Source organism: Melospiza melodia, chromosome 3 (assembly GCF_035770615.1).
Source record: "Melospiza melodia melodia isolate bMelMel2 chromosome 3, bMelMel2.pri, whole genome shotgun sequence".
NCBI classification, from domain to species: domain Eukaryota; kingdom Metazoa; phylum Chordata; class Aves; order Passeriformes; family Passerellidae; genus Melospiza; species Melospiza melodia.
In genome coordinates, this window is record NC_086196.1 from 38,427,064 (window position 1) to 38,452,255 (window position 25,192).

Consider the following 25,192-nt stretch of genomic DNA (forward strand, 5'->3'; position numbering starts at 1 on the left):
AAGCATTGTCAAGTCAGACACATGGCAGAAATTTGTTGTACTCCAATGATGAGACTGCTAAGATGACAATATCCCATAATAAAGAACATTTAAAAGATCTCCTTTTCCCTCTACTGTCTTTTGAAACTTTTTTTCTTGGAAGAGAAGTATATTTGCTGCTTCTGGCTAATCCAGAAGTAAATTCTCAAGAGTTTCCATTCTGCAGTATGTTGTAGAACAGGGAAAAGTGGTGACAACATCACATTAAAGGCAAAAAGATGCTCCAAAACAATTTATCTTGGGGTATTTAGGTGATATGGGGAATTTCAGACAAAAAATAGATGCTTGAAGAAAGTAAAGAATGAGATAGTTATACAATGAAAAGTGTAAGATGACCTTAGTTATAGGCAATGCAAACTGCCTGTTTAATGAACTGCAACAACAACAAACAATTCTACTGGAATTTGCCTGAGTGAGGACTTCCTATGCAAGTAGAAGTGGGAGAAAGAGGTGGAAGAGATAGCAAAAATTGAGCTTAAAAAGAGCTAAATCGACCTAAAAAAAGGAGCTGCTTTTTCTGTTACATATTTAGATTAAAAATATAACAATGCCTTGCACCTTTTTTGGTAAATGCTGTACTCTAAAAGAACAATTCTTCAGGGGTTTCACTCTCTTTTACAGACCCTCTATTGAGCAATGCATGGCCATAATTATCTTGGCCGTCCTATGTAACTAAAGGCACATTTTGAGACATGAAGTAAAGGAAAACTTCATCATAAAAGAGACTTGATTTGTTAGTTAGATGTGACAGGTTTCTTGAATTGTTGATCTTGAAGGTTAGAACAGATGTTCCTCTTCATTTTAGTAGTACTTTTTGCAATATCTCCACTGACTTACAGATCCAGTTTCTGCTTGGAATTTTTTTTTTCTGAAAATCCTGGTGGATTTTGAACCAGTTCTTCATCCTGTAGTGAATGCTAAGGTCCAGGCAGTACTCTTCAAAAAAAGTGATTAGCTTGACATTACTGTAATTTATTAAAAGATTACTAAATATAAATTTCTGGAGCTGAAAGAGGTGACATTTGCATCTAAATTTATAAGACAGGTACAAGATATAAAGACAGCACCTTGGTGGCAGCTGTGTGGTTAAAATTTGCCACGTTCAGTTCACTGTAGTAGTTCACAAGAGTTTCTTCTCGGTATTTCCTGGGCAGAGATAAGGTACAGCAGAAAAGGGGTCATAAAACATTACTTGATTAAATTAGCTATTGTTGTCAGGTGGCGCCCATGCCTCTCTGTTTGTTTTGCTCAGTAATGTCTCTGTATGTTGTTGAACCTTTCAGGAACCAGCTATTGCATGTGCCCTTCAAGCACTACCAGGTGAACTGCTCCGACTGGCTGCTGAAGGTGGTCTGTGGGGTCGTGGACATCCGCACTGTTTATGCTTCCCACAAGAAGGCCAAAGCCTGCCTCATCTCCCGCATCAGCTGCGAGCGTGCCGGTGTCCGCTTCCACGTCCGAGGGGTCAATGATGATGGACACGTGTCCAACTTTGTTGAGACAGAGCAGGTAAGTGCTTGTATCCAATGGCTTTGCATCACTTAGTCCACTTGTGTTTAATTGGGGCAGAGTTTTCAATGAGAATTAAAGAAACTCAGCAAGATTTTTTTCAAATATTATTGCATGGCAGATCTGTTTGTTCTTGTCCATTAAGCATTTCTTTGCAATCTGCTCTTTTTCTCTGTTTCTGACTTTTCCATTCACACGGTTTTCACTAACACTTTTCACTTCTTTCCTGAGTGTGAAAGTCTGGCCATTTGATACTGTAGTGAAATGTAGACTAGGGTTTTTAAACCATTCAGGAAGGTGTCTAGCAAAGGTGCTGGGACCTCATCTTTGATTGGTAAAGCTCACTGTCAAATCATCTTTCTCTAGTAAAGAAAATGTTGAAAAAATGACATCTTCTCAGAGTCAGCCAAATTCCAGTTCAACTAATTTTGGAAGAGACTGCTTTTATATTCCCCACTGGTTTGTGGGGGATTCTCTCCGATGTGAGGTAGTATGACAGTTTTTATACATATGTGGTAAAAGCCTCATTTCCAGCTGATGCTGAGACAAATTATGTGTGTGAAATGCATTCAGCAGGCTCCCTTGATTGGCACAGCCAAACAAAACAATTGAATCACTTGGTTTTATTGCACATGGTTTAGCTTGCTGCCTTGAAATTCAGTAAAAAGCACTGGACCATGAAGAATCTGAAGTCTTCTGTGCCAGCTGAAGTGAGTGCTTTCTTACTCAAGTACAATCACCTTTTCCTTTTTGGACTGAAGTAGTAATTACTAGCAGTCAGAACCATCATACAGAAATGGATCACTGTATAAACCGAATAGACAAATGGCTGGTAGTTTTCAACAAAGAACAGGGATTTGCTCCTAGAATTTGGTTGTTTTCAGCATCCTCTGGGCATATCTACAGAGCTGGATAAGTGGTGTAGATTGGATGTGTCTGTATATGTAGGTGCATGTACAATGAAAGTAGATTGCTTCTGTGATGCTCATAAGGGGAGCAAGAAACAGAGCAGCATGGAGATACTTGAGCTGTGTCATTGCAAGCCTGTGCCTGATGGTTAAGGAAGGCACCCCCTCCCAAAGGAGCCCACACTTTGGTGGGCTGACTGCACTAGTATTTCCTCATGGCAATGTGTGAATGTAGCAGCTCTCACCCACTGAGCTCCTTCCTGTTATCCCACTGCATGAGCCAGGCATGCCTTCAGGCAACTGTTTGTCCAAAATCCAGCCATGTTTGGGTACTTTCCGCATTTCCTCTAAGATGTTGTCTTTGTAACACTGCTTTAACCCTTTCACCTGGTTCTGCCTAAGGACACATGTAGAGCAACCTTAGATTTGACAGTGCTTTGATCCTCAGGAGGATGCCTGGAGGAGTTGCAGACTGGTATTCCCCAGCCTGCTGGTGAGGTTTGATTCCCAAGAGGTGCTCAAAGCATGCCCAATGTTACACATGTGGCTTTCTGTCCAGTGGTCAGAGTTCTGTCTGGGCATGCGGGTGACTTTTTGCTCATGTCCCTCCTTTTCCTGGTTTGCCTGCATTTTCAGTTAGGCTGACAGTTTTCCACTTAGTGTTCAGGCTCCCACAAATTCTGCCTGTTGGATGTGAAGCTCTTCCCCTCTAGTGCTTGGGTCTCGAATGTCAGCCTCTGAATTCTCTGCTAATAATTCTCTTGTGTGCCACTGCTCCAAAGCAACTGCAAGTGAACTCTTGCAACATCTACACCTTTCTAGAAAGTCTGTCAGTGCATTGGGAGATTCAGCTATGTCTGCTTACTGGAAAGTGGAATTTTCCTTTGGAACCTGGGGACAGAAGAAGGGAGATCTGCCATTTTAAGTGATACCTGGTACATTCTGCTATTTTAGTTGAGCATCTTCTTATGAATGTTAGTGCAAAGCACTAATCCTGTTACTCAGGATTTGAAGAATGTTCTCTTGATGAAATGCAAGTGTTAGAAAGGATTGTCAGCTTTTTTTCAGTGAGTTTCACATTTGTGGCACCACACTTGGCAGTTGACTTATTATGTGAAATACTTTTGCTATCCTGCTCACTAGGTGGGTCAGAAGTAACTCATTTTATTTTGTTACACTCCTGGAGTACATCATGTTACAAATTATTAGCATGAAAAATAAGTTGGCCTTTGTATTGCAGCAGAAAACCTGAGGACTGACTCCTGGTGAGTGGCAAAACAGTACTTGATTGCTGATGCTTCCCTTAGCTGGGTCTGGGTCAGGCTCTTCATGGGAATTTTGTGTTTTCTTCCCATTCAGCCATCTGCTGAAGTGGGCAAACTGAAGGCTTTTAAGTGTTTTTTTTCAACTGGGTAAGCCAAAGTGCAAGAGTGAAATGGCTTTAGGGTGAAAGGCTTGAGCAGGTTCAAAATTATAACGAGAGTTTGCAGTTTTAAAGGGGTGTGTGGTTTTGTTTGTTTTCAAAAACCAAAGCAAAGAAGGAAAAGGTTGCTGTTACTAATGGTGCTAAACACTAGTTTTACCAAGCTGCATGTCCTAAGAAAGCAAAGTTGGGCTAACCACTAGGATGCCTGAGATCTAGTTCAAGCTGGCATCCTCTTGCCATTAGGAAGGAAGAGTCCAAGAATAAACTCTCTCCTACTTTCATAGTAAACGACTGACTAATCTCCTGTGAGGTAATATCTTGGCTGAATAACATTTTGTTTCCATTTGCTGGAGCCTGTACAGTATAATGGCATGTTGGCTATGTGCTTTCATGGATAAATAACACCCTAGGATTCTGAAAACCCAGGACTTTTCCCCTCTTTGCAGGAATTGCTTCTAACATTTTTCTGTTTTTAGAAGAGGGAGAAACAATTAATCTTATCTCCAGGCAGCTCTTTTATGCATAGATGGTATGCTTTTGTCTCCCACTGAGTTAGCCTTGTGGCATTTCAGCTCTGCAATGAGTCATTTTTTTGTGGGCTCACTTAACTGCTCTGAGTCAGTGTTTGAGAAGGGGGGAAAAGTAAAATATCTTCACTTTTTCTTTAAACAAAATAAGAACAACTTATACTATATATTCAAGCTTTTTGATCATTTGTCTTGTGCCTTTATGAAGAAAGAAGAAATTAAATATTATAGGAAACACTTAAGGAAAAAGAAAATGAAGGGAAGAGAAGGCAATCCCTTCAATGTGTACTTTCAGATTTGCTGACAAATATTTTGTAATGGGATGGTATCCCTTTCTACTTACAGTTCTTGCAGTATTGCAGTTAATTCTCAAGCAGCTTTTAAATCAGTCTGTTTTTCAGTTGTAGCTTAAATGTTCCCTTTCACCTTTTTTTCCTCTCCTAGTAATCCTTTGAAGTTGAGACTGTGTTGCATTTTTGTAATTCTTTTCTTCTGATACCTCTGAGGAACTAGAAATGCTCTCTTCAATTAGTCTGTGTGCCTGTTACTGTTTACATTTCAGCTCTTCTCCCAGTTATCCTCCAAAGAGTTATGCCAAAATATTAGTATGTGGTTTACAAGGAACAATTCTAATTAACCAAAGACAAATAAATTGTTTCAGTTTTTTCTCCTTCGTGGAATTGTTCAGTAAAGAAAATTGCAACCTTGAGAAAGCACTAAAAGGAAATGCCATGAATTTGAATTAACCTTCCCTTTCTTCCAGTTTCAGAAAAAATTGTCAGACATGGATTAAGGAAAACGATCCCTATTTCACAATACCTCCTAGACTGTATTGGATAGCTCTCCAGGAGAGGAATGGATGCAATCATGTGGTTGATTTATTTTCTGGATCAAGTTTTAATATGACCGCAGGCAGGGCAAAAAGGATTATTTTGGCAGATATATCCTTGGGTCCCATGGTCTGAGCTAAAGGCACTCACAGAGAGGTGTGTTTAGGCCATCTGCTGTCCACACTCTGTGTGGCAGAGCTGGGGATCCCCCAATAAGCCATCAGAGTATCCATTTCATCAAGTACTGTGTCTCTGTGTACCCCTTGAGTTTGTAGTGAATTTTGCTGTTTGAAGTTGTGACCAAATGATTATTATTTCTAATGAAGGTGGGTGATGGAGATGAATGAATAAACTATTCCTAGCAATAGATGGGTACAGCATGCTGGGATCAGAACACCAGTGGGTTGACACAGATGTTTGCTTCTTGTCCAGAAGCTTTTTAGTAGTACCTGTGTTGTCATCTTATTGCAGGGGTTCCATACTGTTATCTCCTTATCCAAAAGTTTCATACCTTCTTGGTGTTTTCTCATGGGCATCTCCCCAGAGCACTGACTCTTTCTTCTTCACAGAGCAGCCAAGTGACTCCAGTTCCCTTCTCAACCAGCCACCCCACTCTTTTATAGCACTTTTCTCATTGGTTATAGCTGTGGCCTCTTAAAGTCAGGCCTGTTCCTAATCTTTGCTAATCAGCTGCAACTCCTTAGGGGTAAGATTACTTTCTACACTATCTTCATTATGTTCTATAACCTGTGCATGAAGTTTGCTTACCAGGAAAGATCCTTGGATTGCAGGGGCAAGGTCTGGCCCTATGAAACAGAAGAGAGAGATTGAAAAATGTCCCATTGAACTGTCAGTACTATCACCCTTAATCCTGAGCTGGAGAAAGAGGCCACAAAGAGAGACTAAGACCAGAGAAGCTGAAAGAAAAACAAGGCAAATTCTAACACCAGAGGTCAGAGGCCAAGTAATCTATTGTTAAGGCAAATAGGTCTTCCACATGGGTTAACTATCCAATTGCTACAGTGCTGTCTGATGAGAACCTGGTCTGGATGTTCATGCAGCTGACTGGGTTGGATTGTAGTATGGGCCAGAACCCTTGAGATTAATGAAGTAGACCTCAAGTGTTTTGAGGATTGGATAGGAATGAACATTCTCCCTGGGGTACATAGGCACCAACTTGCTGTCATTTTGGATCTAAGACAAGAGATAAGACTCCACAAAGAGAGATTTAGCAGGATGTATGAATCCTAATGAGCAAGTGTTGTCCCAAAAGTAACTGATTGTTGTTGAATTTCTAGAGAAAAACCAGTATGATCTTCTTGTCCATGAGAAAAGGAAAACAGAGGACAGGAAAATTCTGGACATAAGGCATTTAACTTTTCTTTAAGTTTCTTGTCTAAAAGAATTGTTCATCTTTTATCTAGTACCTTAGAAGAAGGGAAATGGCTCTGCTAGAGGACAGGGTAATAAAGTCAATACTAGAGCCACAAAAAATTGGGATGGATATGTGCTTGTAGAAAACATAACATTGTGCACAAAAACTGATCAAGGCTGTGAAGAATATGAGAAAAGAAACTGTACTTGTCTATGCATAAGCAACAAAGTTGGGATCTTTTCTTTATGAGTGTAATTTCATTCTAAATATATTATCAGTGCTTATTTAATATTTTAGCAAATAGAGTTTCTTACAGTGTATGTGGCTGCTAAGATTGCATCCGTTCCTGATCTGGAAAGCTGTGTTAGTCTTTAAACCTGCTTTCTTAACAAGTCTGCTGGTAGGAAGTCTGTTGCCACTAATATTGTAAGATCAAGAGATGTGTACACTAAAAGGCAGTGTCAAGATCAAGGGTCATGTTCCTTGGAATGGTGAATGAAGGATAGTGGGTATAACTGAAATTGAGGGAAGATTTGCACAGTTATAATGCTTAATGAAATGGTTAGAGTCTGTTTAGGAAGGAATGACTGGCAGAAAAGTCATTTTAATGAGTCTCCCACTCATTAAAAAAATATTAAGTCTTTTTCCAACTCGCTGGCAGCTTGGAAGAAAATAATTTTGGATTCATTTGGGTCATGAGAATGAGGTGAAAGGATTGTGAAAGACCAGAGAACTGCTCCAGAGAACAGAATGATGAGCCCTGTAAGCGAACAGGAAAAAAAGCACTTTCTTGGGAATTACTGTGTTGGAGAGGCTGTGCTCCCAGTTCAAAAACCTCATCTGATTTCTAAAAGCTGCACGGCAACATACATAAAAAATATCAGCTTCTTTAAAATGCTCTGCCATCATAAAAGTACCTTGTATTAGAACTCAGCTTCACAGAGGATCCCCCAGCCCATCACATCAAGGTTTAGGCATCCTGTTTAGGTTACAGGAATGATCAAGTAGTTTGAATATTTTGGTTGCTGTTCAGTTCTCTAAAGGGACAGCTTAATAGAGCAGAAAATAGAAGAGATAATGGGTCAAAACCAGTGAACAGAAAATATGAGTGGTACTGGTAACAAACATCTGTTAACTCACTAATAAGTGGAATTAGAGCATCTGTTAATGCAGAAATAAATGTTTGGTCAGTATTTTTCTTCTATATTTAGCAGGAAGAAGATAGGTTATATATTCATGGTCTGTAACTGAGGAAATACTTTCCATTTAAACTGTAACTCAGAAGGATGTTAAACTGCAGATACTGAATTAGATCACTATCTATTTATCAGTGGGTCTAGAGATTTGCAGCTGTATGCCTAAAAGAACTGGTCAAAGACATACTTGAGCTGTCAGTTTTGCACTTAGGTATGGAAACAGGGACTTCTCAGAATACTGTAAAGAACATTTGATCATCTCTAGCAAGCTGTTTGACTGGCCACCTTGTACTTCAGGTAAAGCTTTGTCTGTATTTGTCATCCTTAAGTGTTTCATTTCTGCTTTTCATTTCTACTCAGTAATTGTTAAGATGATGATTGCTGCCAAAATTTTAAGTAGGCCAGTCCTGATTTTTTTTTGCACAGATTCAGGTTCATTTAGTATTAGTCAGGATAATGCTGGGACTGTAGTAGTGCTATTAATTTGCTTTACCTTGGAGTGAGCTTCTTTGGGTCCATGGCTGTGAGTGAAAAGATGATTCATTGTGTAGAAGTCTCTGACTCATCTTGGCACGACCTATCTCAGGGAGAATGTGATAAAAAGGAAGAAGGTGGGGCTGCTTATTCCTCTCCTAGTCCAGCTGCAGAAGGAATGATCTCTTCTGAGCACAAATGTACAAAGAAAAGGCATACCAGTGTGTTGCCATGGAAATTTGCTCCTGCACTCAGGTGCCAATAATGTTCAGAAAACTTTACTGGGAGAACATATTTTAGAGCCACATTGCTCAAACTGTAACACAGGCCTTGCAAAAAAGCTTCTCTGAGCAACCCCTCTCTTGCAGGGGGTTGTGCTAGGATGGAATGTAACAGAGAAGAGGGTTCTTAGTACTTTGGTGAGAGATTAAAAAGAGGGAAACATAGTTTTTGCACTATGGCTGGGCTGGCTATCCTTCTAGCACTAACATTGTGTCCATTATGAAGCCACTTAAATCATCTTAGTGAAATGGAGACAGTTTCAAGTGCTCTGCAAAAATATGGTAAATTTTAGATAAATGTTTTGTCATCAATTTTATCTAAATATCTCCTTTTCACACATGTAGCTCTAAAAACTGTACATTGATAATGCTTATGAAGACGAGAGGTCAAAGTGAGGTACTTTCCCTGAGCCAGCCATTGGCCACATCTAGTGGCAAATCCAAAAACACAAAAACACTTTAAAGCTGTAGAGAAATCCATTTTCATGTTCTGTTCTATTTTCAGAGCTCCTAGCCAGCTGGCAGCAGCTGTGCCAAATGATATGATGTGGTGAGAGTAGCTACCTGGATAACCTGGATACCATTCCTCCCCAGGGCTGCAGAGCAGGCATTGTCATGCATGAGATAACAGAGATGTGTATCATGTGTATCATGTATCCTCCGTGGAGAGCAGCCAGGATTCCACTGCTAAGTATAGGCCAGAGGAGGGAGCTGGGCTTTGCACAGTTGCTCTGTGGTCATATTCAATCTGAAGATAGTACCTTTTATGCTAAGTTAACATAATGTAACACTTGCACTGGGGACTGTGGATGGGGTAGGCAAAAGGGGAAATTGGTCTTTGTTCTTCGTATGGATTTGACCCAAATCAGCTTGTTAACAGTAGTCCTGAGACCACATAAAGGGAGAGTTTGAGGTCTGGTTGGGAAAAGGAGAATTTGGAACCTCTTGTTGTAAGCCCCCTTGAAAAGAAGCAGATCACGTTGCTGCTCACTGTACCTCAGGATGGGAGTGGCAAAGCTGCTGGTTTCACAGAGTTTTATTTGGATTCTCTGACAAGGCACAGCATGCAGTGAAATAAGAAATGGTAAATACAGCAGGAGATAAGCTTATCCCCCACCTGACGTTACCCATCACCAGTCACAAGGAGCAATGACATTTTGCACAGTTGAGTTTTGTGAGAGGGACAGAAGGAGAGTGTATGTCTGGTCTTTCCGAGAGTCTCCACCAGCAGCTCAAATCCATCTTGATTGTGGGTGAAAGATGTGGTGGTGTTTGAAGTTTTCTCCTGTTTCTGCTGAGAAGTGAGTTGAATCTGCTGTGATGACATGAAAGCAAATACGTTGTGCTTTGTTCCACTGCCTGTGAGACTATGGAAAAGAGGCTGAGCGGTAAGTGGATACAGGGAGATACATGGTTTACTTTTTTTACCCTTTGAGTTCAGTGTCTTTAACTGTCACCTGATGAAGGGGCCACAGGCTGATAGATCTAACTGCAGAACTACTTTCCTTTTTTTTATTTTTGCAGACAATTTACTTGGATGATGATGTCTCTTCCTTTGTGCAGATCAGAGGTTCTGTTCCACTGTTCTGGGAGCAAACGAGGCTTCAGGTAAGGAAATAATCAGAAAGCCTGCCTTGCTTCTGTCTCTTGCTACTTACAATTTAGAATTAACATAAATATATATATTATTTTTTAATATGAGCTTCAAAGCTCATTCTGTGAAAGTGATGAGCTCTTTCATTTTAGGTTTGCCTTGTAGAAATTTTGTGTGTTTAGATAAACAGAACAATACCAGATAAATGGCTGTAGGTGACTGAAGTTTAACATTTTTGGGTGTTTGAATGCCTCTACAGGGAACTGTTTGTAAGGGACTGTGTCCTAATGTAATAAACTGAAGCTTACAGCTATATCTTTGTAACATTTTCAGTTTTATTCCTCTGAAATGCCTGGTTTTCTTGATAATATTGACCTCCATAATACAACTGGAGTATTTAGAGATACCAGTGCTCTACAGGAGCATGCTACCATGAAACAAAGTAAAATGTCTGGATGGTGTGTTTTGGGGATTTCAGTCAAAAGGGTGAAAATGATCTAGTTTGATCTTTTGTGAGTCAGAAATGTAGGATTTCATCACAAGATTATTGCATCAAATATATGGTCTGTGACTTGCAGCTTATATACTGTCATAGGGCCAAATAAGAATCTTCCTAGCACACTTTGCATTCTTTTAACAGAGGGATAAGCAGCTGAAATCAGTATGCACATATATTTTGTGCGTGTTAGTAGAGAAAGTACATTACATAACTGGTTTTTTAAAGATACTTTAAAGGTTACATGATACTTTTTTTGATCATTAAACTAGAACCTATGTACTATTCAGAGGCACTGGATTTAGCACAAAAGGAAATGACTAAAGGACCCCCGTTGTCTTTCAACACCATCCAGTGCAATACTTGCTTCTTTTTATAAAGCAAGTTTGTCCATATGGTCCATATGATTGTGCAAGTCCTGCCCATGGTATAGCTGTATCCATCAAGTAGCACTGTTGATCTGTATGTTACAGAGCCCTCAAGCATTTTTGGCTATTGGGTAATATCTCTAGTTAAACAGAATTTTTGATTTTTTTTTTAGTAGGCCTGGGTTTTTTGCCTAATTGGATTAGATTATATACTCTTACTCCTTGTGTGTGAATGTACTGGCACTGGTACCAGTAGAAAGAATTGCAGATCCAACCTCATGAAAAACAAATAAAGATGGTCAAGTATAGGAAACAATGCATGATCCTGTACATATTTAGGAGTTTTTGGAGAGGAAATAAGCCCTCTGTAATAATTTTGTAACAGTAGCTACCATTCAAAAGGAACTTGAGGCTACTGTTGTTGACATCCATGTTAAAAGACCTGTTAGTTTGAGGGTATAGAATTTCATCCTTCATATTTTGAATCACTGTTCTGATACTTTTCAAAGAAGTCAGAATACACAACCCATGGAACTGGCATAAATGTATCCCTCTCTACAAGGCAAGGGCAGTAAGAATGCTAGGCTCACAGAATACTCATGTGAGGCAGTGTGTGCTATTTGCAAGAGGGAGCTGGCAAAGAGATGTGATTTGTTTGGCCATAAAAAGATGTGTAGATATCCCTTTGCTTAATGGTAATTGTGTTTTCACTTGTAATTGTAAATGTTGTCTAATAAAAGATGGGGCTTTTGTGTTAAGGATATTATGTGTGGGGGTGGTTGGAGTCTGTTAGACATGTCTGGTGCTGTTAAAAAAATGTTTTTCTCTGAAGGAAAAAGGGAGACATCTAGTGACTTAGGACTCTAGCAGTTTAAGAAGGTTTTTCTATTTCTTGGCATTCTAATATTTTATTTTAGGTTGGTTCCCGCCATTTAAGGCTCAACAGAGGTCTGGAAGCCAATGCACCTGCCTTTGACAGGTAAGTGTCATTCCACTTTGGCATCAACACAGCAGCTTGGCATGTATCCAAGGTTCCATAACTTTGTCTTCCTAGGAAATCTTGAGAAACCTCTCTCAGATGATGTGGCAAATCTTCCAGGTGTGGCAGATTATTAAACTGGTTTACTTAATTTAGTGACTTTTTTTGGTGCTTTTTTTCCTTCTTGTTTTCAGTGGTAATTGAATTAATTTGGTCTTCTGGCTCATTTCTGTAAAAGTTTAGGAATACTGAGTGATATGCAAAAGAAGTGTTTATGCAAACCTTTGTGAGCCAACAGATGTGAGTTTACACTTATGGTACACAGGATATGTGTGCTTTACCACTCTAACAGAAGTAGCTAAAGGGTAAACACTGTTTTCGCTCCATTCTGCATTTGGTCTTTTCTTCAGTGTTTTCCTCCTACACAGAAATAGCAATGCCTTATTCTGTGACCAGTGTTGTATGATGCTATTATGCTGATGCTTTCTGTTTTATGCAAAGACTGGCTTGCAAACATTTTAAAACCATTAAGACTCTGTTTGTTTGTCAGCTAGAAACTGTAGAAAAAGACATGCATTAGCTTGATTCCTTTGGATGTCTGACTAGGAAATGCTATCCTCTAAGGGTATATTTCTACTGATATCCATGGGAACAGTGCCTGAAAAGCACATGAAGAATTTGGTCTGTGGGAAATTTTCATCTTGTAAATGCAGATCAAGTGATTAATTTCTGTTTTGGTTTGGTTTTGGCAGATCAGGTTGTATGTTGATTTTATGTAAGGCTTCTTTATTACCTCAACTGTTAGCACACAGGACATTATTGACTGTTAATGGTTTTTCTACACTGAAGACCCCAAACAGGGATTAGAATCTAAAGGAACTATACACCATAGCAGTTTCTGCTCCAGAGGTTCTTGGCCTGCATTCTCCAAGCTTTTAAGGATCTTAAATCCTACTGAATTCAATGGCCTTGGAGACCCTTGGTCTCATGGCCATCTGGTGATGTGATAACTTGCCCTGCCAGTATCCCTGAAGCTCCATCCATAAAGGTTTGCATTCCACAGCAGAGATATTTCGTGCAAGAAAACAGTAACTTATTTAGCATCCTCATGTACTGCCCATGGAATTGAGAGTACCTCAGGAAGTAACAACCTTTTAGTCCTGACCCTAGTACAACTGGTGAATAGCTTTCTCCTAAAACTTGCACTATACCTTCTTTCCCTTGTGCCAGTAAGTTAGATGGACTTAGGGATCTCTCTTCTAACAGATCTGCAAAAGACAGTCCTTTGAAAATGGGCAAGAAAGAAGTGACTGCTTATATGGAAAAGTACACTGGAATTTAACAACCTGCTACAGCTTTTCCAAGATATTAATTTGGCCTGTTACATTTAACCATGTGAGAAATGGATGGTAATCTTGTTAGATATTTTTTCATCCTCTGTCTCTCTCCAGAGAGACAGATTTCTGTGGAGAAATCCACAGAGAGCTTTGCTTACAGTATTCAAACAGGTGACTTGAGCTTCAGTAGTTCTGTTGTAAGGAAGCAACACTGCCAGAGAGGTAGGATCTTGATGCTGGTATCAGAAGGGTGCCAACTATATGGGATGAGTTGGCATACAGAGAACTGGTTGCAGAATCAAGAGTGCACCAGAAAATATATTTAGCTGTGTTTTCTGAAGGCAATGCTGATGACTTCTTTCGTTTCTCCCCTTCCATGGTTTTCTGTGTAACTTATTTCTGGTTAAAGGATTTAAAGAGTAATGCCAGAAGCTGTATGCTTCCTGGTTTTCGCACACTTTGCCATTACACGATATTTTGCAGCATGTAATAACTTCTCAATTTTGTGAGTTTATTTTTCTTGTCTGTTTCCATCCAGCTTCCTCTTAGTACTACTACAGTGTTGTCTGTACATGATGGAAATCAACTTTAAGATCTGATTGTCTTGATGAACCAGCACAGCTTCTGCAGACCACGCATTCCAACTTGAAAAAGATATTTGAGGGGAGAATGGGTGTTTCAGCATCTGGCTTAAAGCTCTTAACTTGAGTCCCTAAATGTCAGGCTTTGAGATTTTAGTGACATAGACCAAAAAATGCAGCCCACTTTATACTTGTCCTATTTTGAGCTTTTCCTGCAGATTCTGAGCCAGACAACTTGGCTAAAAGGACCTTTGTTCTGAGCCAGTGCAGCAGTTCTTATGATTAGTCATCTTCCTGCTTGATTTGAGTTCAGAGTGAACGTCTCCATGTTGCAGTAGGTCAGAGATGTTTGAACCCTGTCACCTGTGACGTGTGTTTGGACCTCTCTGGCCTTGGCACTGGAGTTGTAGGCCCCATTGCTGCTGCTGACTCTTAGTAGTTTCAGCTCTGCAAGATGCCAGACAATTCCTTTTGAAGTGTAATACATTTTCCTCTCTTCTTGTCTTTCCTGTGTAGTTCCCAGAATAACAGCCAAGAGGTAGAACCATGAAGAGCAATGTCAAAGCTAACAGTGACATAAAAGATTTGGGGCCTGTTTTCTAAGACATTTCTTTCCTAAATTTCAGTACAGAATACCATATCTATTAATTGCGCACTTTCACCATTCTTACTTTAATAATTGATTGCAAGGAAACTGAGAAAGATGTCTGTAGATGATATGGCAAAGACTTTCTGCTAGATGAAACAACCAGTGATCTCTACTTTGTATTTTGAAAATGGCAGTAGGCAAAATAACTTAGTTTTGTTTAGTACCTATTATGGTTGCTTTTGCTGTAGGCATATGATGCTTCTGAAAGAGCAGTATGGAAAACAAGTGATCGTTAACCTATTGGGAAGCAGAGGAGGAGAGGAGGTGCTCAACAGAGCTTTTAAGGTAAAAGCAATGATTTTCTTTTTAACCTCTGATTTCTCTTGAGCCTCCATGTTCTTCTGTTTTTCTTCTACTACCTCAGGAGGTGATGAAGAGTATTTCTAAAGAAATTATGTTAACTCTTTACCACATGTTACCTACTGAGAATAGTGCTTCTTGGTTTCACGGCTTAGTTTCCAGCATGACCTCTCTGCTTACCTCTTCATACATTTGCTTACATTCTCTTAACCAACTTTAAAAGAAATTGCCTGAGTGCTCCTAAGGATAGTTCACATTTGCAAAAGTGAGTCATAGCCAGCTTTGACATTGTATGCAGCCACCTATGCAGTCCCCTGGGATTGCCGGAGTGTCTGGGGGCTGGGTGAGCCTTGATCTCTGAGCACAGTGACTTAGCATCACTGAACTGTCTTGCTCTGATTGTAATGGGAAATAGCTATCTGCACTGTTTTGTTGGGAGTTGGCTGCCTGAGCACCAGATGATAGTTTGATATATAGAGAGAGATTTTCCTGTCCTCTAAGTGTCCCCAGGCACAACTAATACCTGAAAGCAAGGATGTCAGGCATTGTAGAACTAAAGCTATGCTGCTTTCTAGTGTGGTATTCTTTTTAAACTTAGTGTGAACTTAAAGCTGCTGATTGGCACTGAGTGGGATTTGCAGCAGTGCAATAGCTGCCTGAATCTGGCTGGGGGTTGATGGAAGTCGGCCTCCTTAGGTGCTTGTTGCTTTAGCAAACTGACTTAGATACTTCAGAAGTTATGTTCCTAAAACTAATGATAGGATGAGTTAAGTACACCCCTGTAGTAAGTGCCATGTATATTTCATTGGTAGAGAATGATACCAGCAGTTTTGAGCTGAATCATTTATTATGTGAAACTAAACAAAATAAAAATAGTGGTAAAATAATAGTCCCTGATTTCTTTCCCTCTCTGTTGCAATAGTGAATTTTAGAGGGAGTGTCAAGTTTGTTGTCAGTTTTTCTGTGTGACCATTTCCTCCTCCTGCAAAAGAGCTGGGAAGGACTATCTACTTCCCCAGCAGAAAATGATAAAGTGAAGGTCTCCCCTTGTACAGAATGTGGCCAAAGAAAGTAATTAATGACTAAAACTTGCCAGGCAGTGAGGAAGACACAAGAGTGGAGTCTGGTCCTGGTTTCTGTTTTCAGCTGCTTACTGAATTTCTGCATGACATGGCTAAGACTCTGTAATCCTTTGGTTTCCATCTCCTTAAAATAATTTTGCTTGTTTGTTTTGCAAACCCTACTGAAATTTAAAGGTTAAAGATAACAAATTCTAAAATGCTGAAATAACTTACATGGATAAAAAATTACATTTGTTGATAATTTGATACTGATATTTTCTCAAACTCTCACATTCTTGAAGATCATGTTCTAGCCAATATCATCCAACCAGACATTAAGTCAGAGACTGGGCATCCCTTGAATAAAGACTTTGCATTTGTTAATTTAATTTAAATAAATTTTAAATTGTTTTGTCTAAATTGTTAGTTTTTTGCCTATTTTAGAAATAAATAAACTCTGAAAATAACGTGTGAGCTCAAAGAATTTAGACTGATACCACTGAAAACCAAAGTTTTGTATTAATTTCAGAATGATTCCTTGGTCATTTATTTACCTTTTTGTTTTCAGAAATGAATGTTAGGAAAGAATATAGAGTTAATTTGACTTTGATGATTTTAAAGGGCTTGAATTAAATATAAAGTAATTCATTGGAGTGTGATTAAGTGTGCAAGCTTGTCTCCTGTCATTAGTTTCTCCATCTTTTTTTTGCTTTTATTTCTTTCTCTTCACTCTTGCTTCAACCTTAGCAATTCTTATCAGCGTTGGTTCAAATGATTCTTGTAATTACTGCTGCTGGGCTCTCTTGATCAGAATGTCACAGTTATCACCATTCATTTACCATTTATTATGCATTACCTGAATCAGACCAGACCAAAAATCAATACTGTTCCCAGGATATGCTGTTCCTCCCACAAGCCTTCCCTATAACAGATGTAATTATGTTTACAGTAAAAGCAGGACTGTAGTATAGAGTTGCAAGTACTCTGACAATAATTCACACTGCAGCAGTGGGTAAATGCCATCCTCAAGTGCATTACTAGTGCCAGCATCTGTCAGGGCAGATTGGGGTGTCAACAGTAACAGTCTAATGTGAAATACATTTTACAGGTCTCTTTCCAAGCACTGCCTTTAAATTTCTTTCTGCAGGAAAGGCTTAATGGCTTACTCAATACAATTATGCTGGTGTAACTGCTACATGTACACTTTTAATGTAATATCAGATTTGTTTTGTCCAGTGTGTGTCACAATGTAAGTGGAGAAAATCATCCATCTCTTGGCGTGAGAATGTGCAGGAGGGAAGAGAATAGACAAAGGCTTGCACAGTTTGAGTTAATGTAATGGTTCTCTCTGCCTTTCCTGTGGAGAACAGGATGTATTACTGTTGCAGATACCTTAATGATATAGATGTACTGTTGCAAATACCTTAATGAAGTTTGTGGTGGTTACGGAAATGCATGTGAGGTCATTGAAACTGGAGATGAAGTACTTGAGGCTATTTGTGCCTCTTCTTTCACTTCTGCAGTTTACCACAAACACTTTATAGTATGTTTCCTGGAGTGTAATTGCTCACTTACTTCCTCCCCCTGAGCCTGCCTAGAGCATTGCTAGTGCTGTCCTCACCTCATGCACAGAGGTAGCAGCAGCCCATTGCTGAAGGGCTGCCACCAGCCAAGGCACAATTCTAATGTATACTTTGCAGTTACAGTTTTCGTGCAGGAAAATTGGGTTCTAACAGTCAGGTTTACTTCTGTGAAGAAAACAAACAGGGAACGTCAGTTGCTTTTTTCATGTCTGGTCCTTCAAAATTCCCTACGAGCTATGTGATTAACAGTCAAGGCTAATTAATGATAAAAGCTTGCTGATACCAATCCTTAAACGTGACTTGAGCAGGATTTTTTTCCTTCATTCTCTTATCTAAACAGAAACTGCTATGGGCATCTTCCCATGCAGAAGACAGTCCCATGATAAACTTTGACTACAACCAATTTGCAAAAGGTGGGAAAACTGAGAAACTGGAAAATTTGCTAAGGCCTCAGCTGAAGTTGCACTGGGAAGACTTTGGAATCTTCACAAAGGGCGAGCATGTAAGTCCACGGTGAGTGTCTCTGCCCCTCTGTCCCAGTGTAGCTGGGCACTGCTTGTGCTGGCCTTCCCAGGTTTCTTGCTTGTTTGGACCATGACCATAAATTGACCATCTTGAAATAAAATTTTGAGACAAAGTGTAGTCTTGGTGCTAAATCAATGATTTGGCTTAATTGCGTCTCCATGGTTTCAAATCTGCAAATTTACCAGTGCGTGGATTTGCTAATATAGTGTTGCAGATGTAATCAAGTAATTAGATGTGTTAATGGAATATATTGTGCACAGTGTGCTTGCACCGTCAATACGTGGGTGGGTGTATTCAGGCTGAACATTTGATGATCTTGTTCAATCAAGTCATGATTAGATGTTATTTTAAAATATACCATTTTCTCCTCCCTCCTCTTTGGTTACCAAAGTCTGCAGACAGGTACTTTTCGAATGAATTGTTTGGACTGCGTGGATCGTTCTAATAGTGTACAGTCCTTCGTTGCACAGGAGGTGAGTGTGTCAGAGGACCTTCCATGGGATACTTGTAGTACATACATTGACTGTTCCATGGGAAAGACAGGAAAGAGGCTGTAAGTCTCAGTTATGCAGGTCAGTCTTGCCGCTCTATGGTACAGAATGGGGCTGGCTGGAATACTGAGGATAAAAAGCAAAAACACATTTGAAAACAATATTGGTTTCTTTTTTGTGTTTTTTTTTCTCCTTCTGCACCTAATCCAGATACTGTTTGCTCAATTAGAGAGCCTTGATTTGAACTCTAAACCTATAATTGAGCGCTTTGTGGAATCCTACAAGGAGATGTGGACTCTCAATGGTCAAAATCTGAGCAGAGTATTTAGTGGCAGTCGTGCCCTTGAGGGGAAGAACAAGGTAAAGAAAAATGGCAAAACTCTTTATTTACAAGTAAAGAAAGATGTCCTATTTATTCTTCAGTGTCACTTGTATTCATAATTCCTGTCTGCTGTAGGTTGGGAAGCTCAAGGATGGTGCCCGCTCTGTGTCTCGTAGCATCCAGTCAAATTTCTTAGATACAGTGAAGCAGGAAGCCATTGAGCTGCTGCTCATGGGTGACTTCTACCGTGAGGAATATGCAGACAAAGGCAAGATGCTCATGGACCAGACTGCACTGCTGGGTAAAGCCAGTCTAAATGCTCCCCTTTATTCTTGCATCTGCTTTTAGCTGTCAGATACAAGCAATTGTACCCTCAATCAATATACAAGCTGCTGTTGCACAGATCTGTTGTTTAAAGCACTACTTTCAAATGACCATAGCACAACTCTTGTGCTTATTTCTCATATTTTGTTTTGAACTTTTGAATATGTTTTTCTGTTCTTTGATAGTGATAATCTCTGACAGTTGACATCTGAGGTCCAATCTTAGAGCTGGACCAGAGGGAAGGATTTTAGGGCTATATTCCCAGTCTGCCCTGAGTTTGTCTTGAAGAAGTCTCTTGAGCTCAGCCCTTTTATCTCCTTAGTTGTGTCCTTGCTCTTTGCACATGCTTTTAGCCATTTGGATCTTTAAAGGCACATCTCTGTTATTTTAGTTCATTTCTTGCTTTGTTCCAGGCCCCTAATAGTCCACAGCATAGACATATTTGTTTGCTCCCATCTAGAATAAACTCAGCTCTCTCTGAGAAGATATTTGCATGCAAAATATAAAATAATTTCACCCACAACAAGTATTGGGTGGTCAGTATATTCCAGAGAACCATTCAGCACCACTTTAGTCCTGGGCTTGTTCCCTGATGTTGACCACAAGGAAAATATAGATTACTTCTCTATGCCTGCCTGCAAGTTGGGTAGTTAATGATTAACTCTGCTTTATTTGTTTAGACAGCAGAAGCACATTGCTAATTTTCTGTACTCAGCAAAATAAGTGAATATAGCAGGGGTTTTTTTTGAAGAGTTCTTGCCCAGCTAGAGAGGCATGGCAGTGCTAGATTTGTACTGATGTGAGACTGTGCTGCTCTCCATCTTTCCTTCCACATTCTAAACTTCTAAGGGCTTCAGTTTAAGTTGTAACTTATGACATGCTTGATTGCTTGTCCTGGTTTCAGGAATAGAGTTCATTGGCTTCCTCGTGTGTGGTATAATGTTGTGTTTTGGATTTGAGACTAATGTATGAGCAAGTGCTTGTGTGTTGTACTTGGTTGCCAGTTGGGTTTAAACCACAGGAGGCTGTTAACACACACTGAGGGTTTTAGTTGTTGCTATATAGTGTTTATACTAAGTCAAGGACTTTCCACTTCTCGTGCTCTCCCATTCAGAAGGCTGGGAACACTGCAAGAAGCTGGGAGGGGATGCAGCCAAGACAGGTGACTCCAAATGGCCAGAGGAATGTTCCATACTAAATGATGCCATTCTTGGTATATAAATTGTGAGGGGGGGAAAGTTCCCCCTCCCCCTGAGGGCTGCTGCTTTGGAACTGGCTGGGCACTGTGCCACACTGGTTTTGTATATTCTAATTCTATTTTTATTTTCCCCTTTTCTGTCCCATTAAACTGTCTTTATCTCAGTCCATGTGTTTTCTCACTTTTACTCTTGGGATTTTCTTCCACCTTTTGTGCAGGGGCAGGGAATGAGCTGGGATAAGTACTACTAAGCACTGGTTGCCCAGTGGGGTTAAACCATGACAGTGCTATAGACTAAACTGAAAAGATTATGAGAGATAAAAGAATTTTTGCTTATTACTTGAAAAAGTACAGAAAAATGTAAGCTGAAAGCCTGTGAGCAGCCATTCTCAAGCTTTCAAAGGGTGCCTGGTTTCTGGAAGAGAAATTGCTGACATAAACCCCAGTTATCTTGTAGCTACTGCCACTGCCATAAGAGTTATTCCCTACCTTTTGTATTGTTGCTGCTAGGGTAATGTTATTATTTCAGAGTGACTGTGCTGCTGCAGTGGGGATGGTTTCTGTCCTTTTACAGCACATTCTTCTTTTAAACACCATCTTTCTCTCTCCCCTCTTCTGTCAGTAACTCCAAGTATTTTGAAGGCCATGTCAGAGCGTCAGTTTGAATTCACAAGCTCCAAGCGCGTTCGTGTTGCCACGGGGACCTGGAATGTGAATGGGGGAAAGCAGTTTCGAAGCAACATCCTTGGCACCAGTGAGCTGACAGATTGGCTGCTGGACTCTCCCAAGCTCTCAGGAGTTTCAGAATTTCAGGGTAAGACTTCACAGTCAAAATGTGTAAGCAGTATTTGCTGGCATCTCTAGAGACAGTGAGTCAGGACACAAGATTTGACCAGCCTTTTAAAGGCAGTACATTTTGGAGGTCATTTTCTGTCAGTTCTCAGGGGTATATTCAGCTTCTCCATGCTTTTGCTGCCCTGCAGAAGTGGAATGGTATGCGAGCTCCTGAAAGTCAGAGTTCTTTGAACACTTTGAAACAGTCCATGTGACTGTTTCAAACCTTCAGCAGGTCAGAATTCAGAGCTCTCTTTCATGCCATCCTGAGATGTATCTACCTATTCTGCACGCTGTATATAATTTTCTTCTTCCATATCTCTGTTCTTTGTTCTTTGTCGTAAGCAGGAGCTACGTGCTTAGGTGCCGTCAGAGCATCTCGGTCTGTCATCTGGAGCTAAACATATCTATGCAGTCTGGACTGTGAGCTTGTTCTGGAAATGTTGCTATCAAAGCCTTCAGACAAAAAGATTTACTTTGTTGAAGGCAATATTTCCTTTCTTTAGCAGTATAGAGAACTCTTATGCTTATGGCTTGATGAAATTGGCTGCTGAATTTCTTATTTATGGAACAAGGTCAGGTATTGCAATTGATTTACAGATTTTTTTATTAAGGTAAATGAGAAGGGAACATTCTGTCATTTAAAAATTCAGTGGTTGCAAAACCCATGCTTTTGTTGTTATAGTGGAACATTTTGTTTTCTGCAGGCATCACAGGTATAATCCTGTACCTAACCTTGTAGCTCAGGAATACATTCCTCAAATCCTTGGCTCCCTTATACAAGTTGTCTCATTTGAACCCTTAGTTCTTGAGTGGTATGTGATTAGATGCAGACCACTGTATTCTAAGCAGCCTAGGTAAGTGATTAGTCCAGTCTTTTTCAGAAACACTTCAGATGTGTTAGCTCATGACTGTGCCCATAACACTAAAATTTGTTGAGAGCCTGTCATGTGTTAGCCTTGCCAGACTGTCCCCTGAGAGAAGCAGAGGAGCAGGCAGCTGTGGCATGGTAGGTCTGAGCAGCTTCTGGAAGAGAGCTGAGTTATGTGAATGGGCAGGGCTAGGGTGCGACCATGCAAATGTCTGAATCCATGTTAATGCCAGTGCAGTGCCTACACAAATGGGCAAGTGTTCAAAGACAGATGTCCAAAATTATTAATGGGAAATACACGTGACAGTGCCTGTCTGGTTAAGCTAGTAAAGGAGGCTAGCTGTCATGCTAGTTTCACCCTTGTGTCTGCACAGAGTTGCTGCATATGCTGCTTTTTGTTTGTGATTTCTGAGTCAGATTTGATTTAGCTTCCTATGTTTGTCTACATTTAGATCTTCATGTTGAATTAAGTTACAGTCACTGTGGTCATATGACACTTTAAAAAAAATTTAAAACTCTTTAGGCAATGGACAGACCTAATGGGTCAACAGATTTGCTTCACACTATTTTATGACAGCATCTGATCTTTGATGTTTCCTCAGAGTAATATCCACAGAGCCAGGGAAATAGGGGTGGGGGTCATTGTGCTCTAGGGTGATCTAACCTTAAATATAAGTGATCTAAGAAGGACTTGGAAGAAAGAAGGCAAGAAGAAACTTCAGAAGCATCCTTAAACTAGATAAATTTGCTAAAGGCATTGAGATGGAGGTGACATACTGATGTCTAGACAATTAAGTTCAGTTACACAGGAATCTATGTCAGAAAGGAGGAGCACGTTGGATAAAATGACAAGAGGGTAAGAGATGGTGACTAGTGAGGTGTTGTGGCTTTAGTGATGAGTGGGGTGTGGGAGAGAGGGCTTAACACTGCTACAGTATAATGTTCTGTTCTGAACTGCTTCCTGCAGGAGAGATGGAGACCAACTGGTGGGAGAAAAGCAGGAAAAAAATTCAGAGGAACTGCAGGGGATGTTTTATGAGATTAGATTAAAGGAGCTATGAATATGTATAGCTTGGCAGGGGATACACAAGATAGAAATACAGGAAGGATCTCTGACAGAAATTAGAATACAAATCATTAGAAGAAACAACAAAATTGTAATTCTGGCATGACTTTTCCTTCCTACCAACAGATGATGATAACTGCCCTCCTGACATATTTGCAGTGGGATTTGAAGAGATGGTTGAATTAAGTGCAGGGAATATTGTGAATGCCAGGTACGTAAAAAACAAACAAACCACCAAACAGACAAAACCTACAAAAACCCCTAATCAACCAACCTAAAAAACCAACCAACCAAAAAAACCCCTTGCAACTGTAAAAAAACCCAACCCAATGAAACAAACAAAACCCCAACAAAAAGAACATAATCTTCCCCAAAGGAACTGGCCATGTTCATTTTTATGGTCACTGGGCTCACTCAGTTCCAAGTCTGTTGTTTGCAACCATAGCTGGAAATATGTTTTCCATTAAAAATGTCACTGGGATGATGTTGAAAGTGCTCAGTTTCCTAAGTCTCTTAAGTCTTTATGTTGTCAGAGAAGAATTCTGATGGTTGAGCTTGATCTAACACTTGTCCTTAAAGCTGTGTCTGATGTTGGGAAAATGTGCTTAATGACTACAAACATAATTGCCATTCATGTGGGAATTCTAAAATTGTCTAAAAATGTCTCTGTGGCTAATTGTATTTGTGAAAATTGTAGAGAAGATGTTAAATGCAAAGCCTGAGGTTGGCATATCAGCATGTGCAGTAGGCCTTTGTGTTTACTGATCCTAGTGAATCTGAATGGAGGTGGAACCCTGAAGATCACGTTTCCAATGCTGATTCATTAGGCTGGCCACTTAGTTGTCTGTTTTGGGAATGACAAGTTACAGCAGTGCTTAGTGTGGCTGCTGGGCTAGTGGTATATCTGCATGGATATGTTGACTTTGGAGAAAAGAAAAAGTGAAGGTATATGCAGCTATTCACAAACCTTTGCTAGGAACAGCCAACAGCTGTGAGTAGCCAGTCGCCTTACAGTCACAGAAAAACTTAAAAGTCATGAGATTGATTTGGAAATTTGTTTTTATGGTTATGATTGCTGTAATCAGCTTCCAGTTATTCCCAGTGAATGGGTTTATCCAATGTCATGTGAGTGTGGGTGTTTCTAAGTGTATTAGATAAATCCCTCATGCATTCAGAAGCAGGATAACTGTATTTGTGTGCTGTGCCTGGGCTCACTGACCCTGCTAACTCTAGGCTGGCTTACAAGGAGGTATTATCAGTCTCTGCCATGCATTCTACAGCACTTCATGTTCTACAGCCTAATGGGATGTCTTTAAACCTAAGGCACAGTTAGTCTGTTCATTTTATTGACTGCATGTGGTTTGTTTTGATTCCATTAAATGATTTTATGTTTGTTCCAGTACAACGAATAGAAAAATGTGGGGAGAGCAGCTTCAGAAAGCTATTTCCAGGACTCATCGCTACATTCAGCTGACATCAGCACAGCTTGTTGGTGTTTGTCTTTTCATCTTTGTACGACCATATCATGTCCCCTTCATCAGGTAAAAAAAAAAGCCAAACCAAACAAACAACTATAGCAACAACAAAACAAAAAACCCAGCAAACCAAAACAAACAAGAAAACCCCACCCCAAAATAAAACTAATCTAACAACAACAACAAACCTCAAACCAACTAAACAAAAAAGCCCCAAAACTCACCCTGTGTCTTCAGTGACATCTGGTGTTGTAGCATGGCCAGAGAAAATGGGGTGGACTTGCTCATCTTGGTGGGAGTCATGCAAACCTGTGTTCTGGTCTCTGCTCAGCATGGAGAAGGGGCATGCCTCCAGACAGCAACAGGCTGGAGTCCAACTCCCTGGGTAGCACAAAGGCCAGGCAGCCTCAGTGCCTTCCTCCAGGTTGCTGCAAAGCCAGGCTTGCTCCAGGTGGGCAGTCAGGGTGGAGCACCTTGTTTGGGTGCAATCTTCCTGGGAAGGGAATGACCTGGGCTAGTAAGTCCAAGAGCGTTTGATGCACTGAATGAAGGAAGTGCCTGCCTCTGCCTGAA

The 25,192-nt window shown here is 40.1% G+C and overlaps 1 protein-coding gene across 4 annotated transcripts in view; it reads left to right on the forward strand.

Moving 5' to 3' along the window:
* The window catches only part of SYNJ2 (synaptojanin 2), a 64,972-nt gene that overhangs the window by 18,914 nt on the left and 20,866 nt on the right, over nt 1-25,192 (forward strand). For 3 of the 4 annotated variants that reach the window (XM_063151356.1, XM_063151357.1, XM_063151358.1), the window contains exons 4-14: nt 1,323-1,548; nt 10,090-10,173; nt 11,941-12,002; nt 14,758-14,854; nt 17,854-18,026; nt 18,430-18,511; nt 18,740-18,889; nt 18,987-19,152; nt 20,996-21,187; nt 23,271-23,355; nt 24,545-24,685. In XM_063151356.1, coding sequence (XP_063007426.1) covers nt 1,323-1,548; nt 10,090-10,173; nt 11,941-12,002; nt 14,758-14,854; nt 17,854-18,026; nt 18,430-18,511; nt 18,740-18,889; nt 18,987-19,152; nt 20,996-21,187; nt 23,271-23,355; nt 24,545-24,685 — 1,458 coding nt within the window. Of the gene's footprint in view, nt 1-1,322; nt 1,549-9,715; nt 9,954-10,089; nt 10,174-11,940; nt 12,003-14,757; nt 14,855-17,853; nt 18,027-18,429; nt 18,512-18,739; nt 18,890-18,986; nt 19,153-20,995; nt 21,188-23,270; nt 23,356-24,544; nt 24,686-25,192 lie in introns of those variants that run through there. The other variant, XM_063151359.1, reaches the window with a different exon arrangement.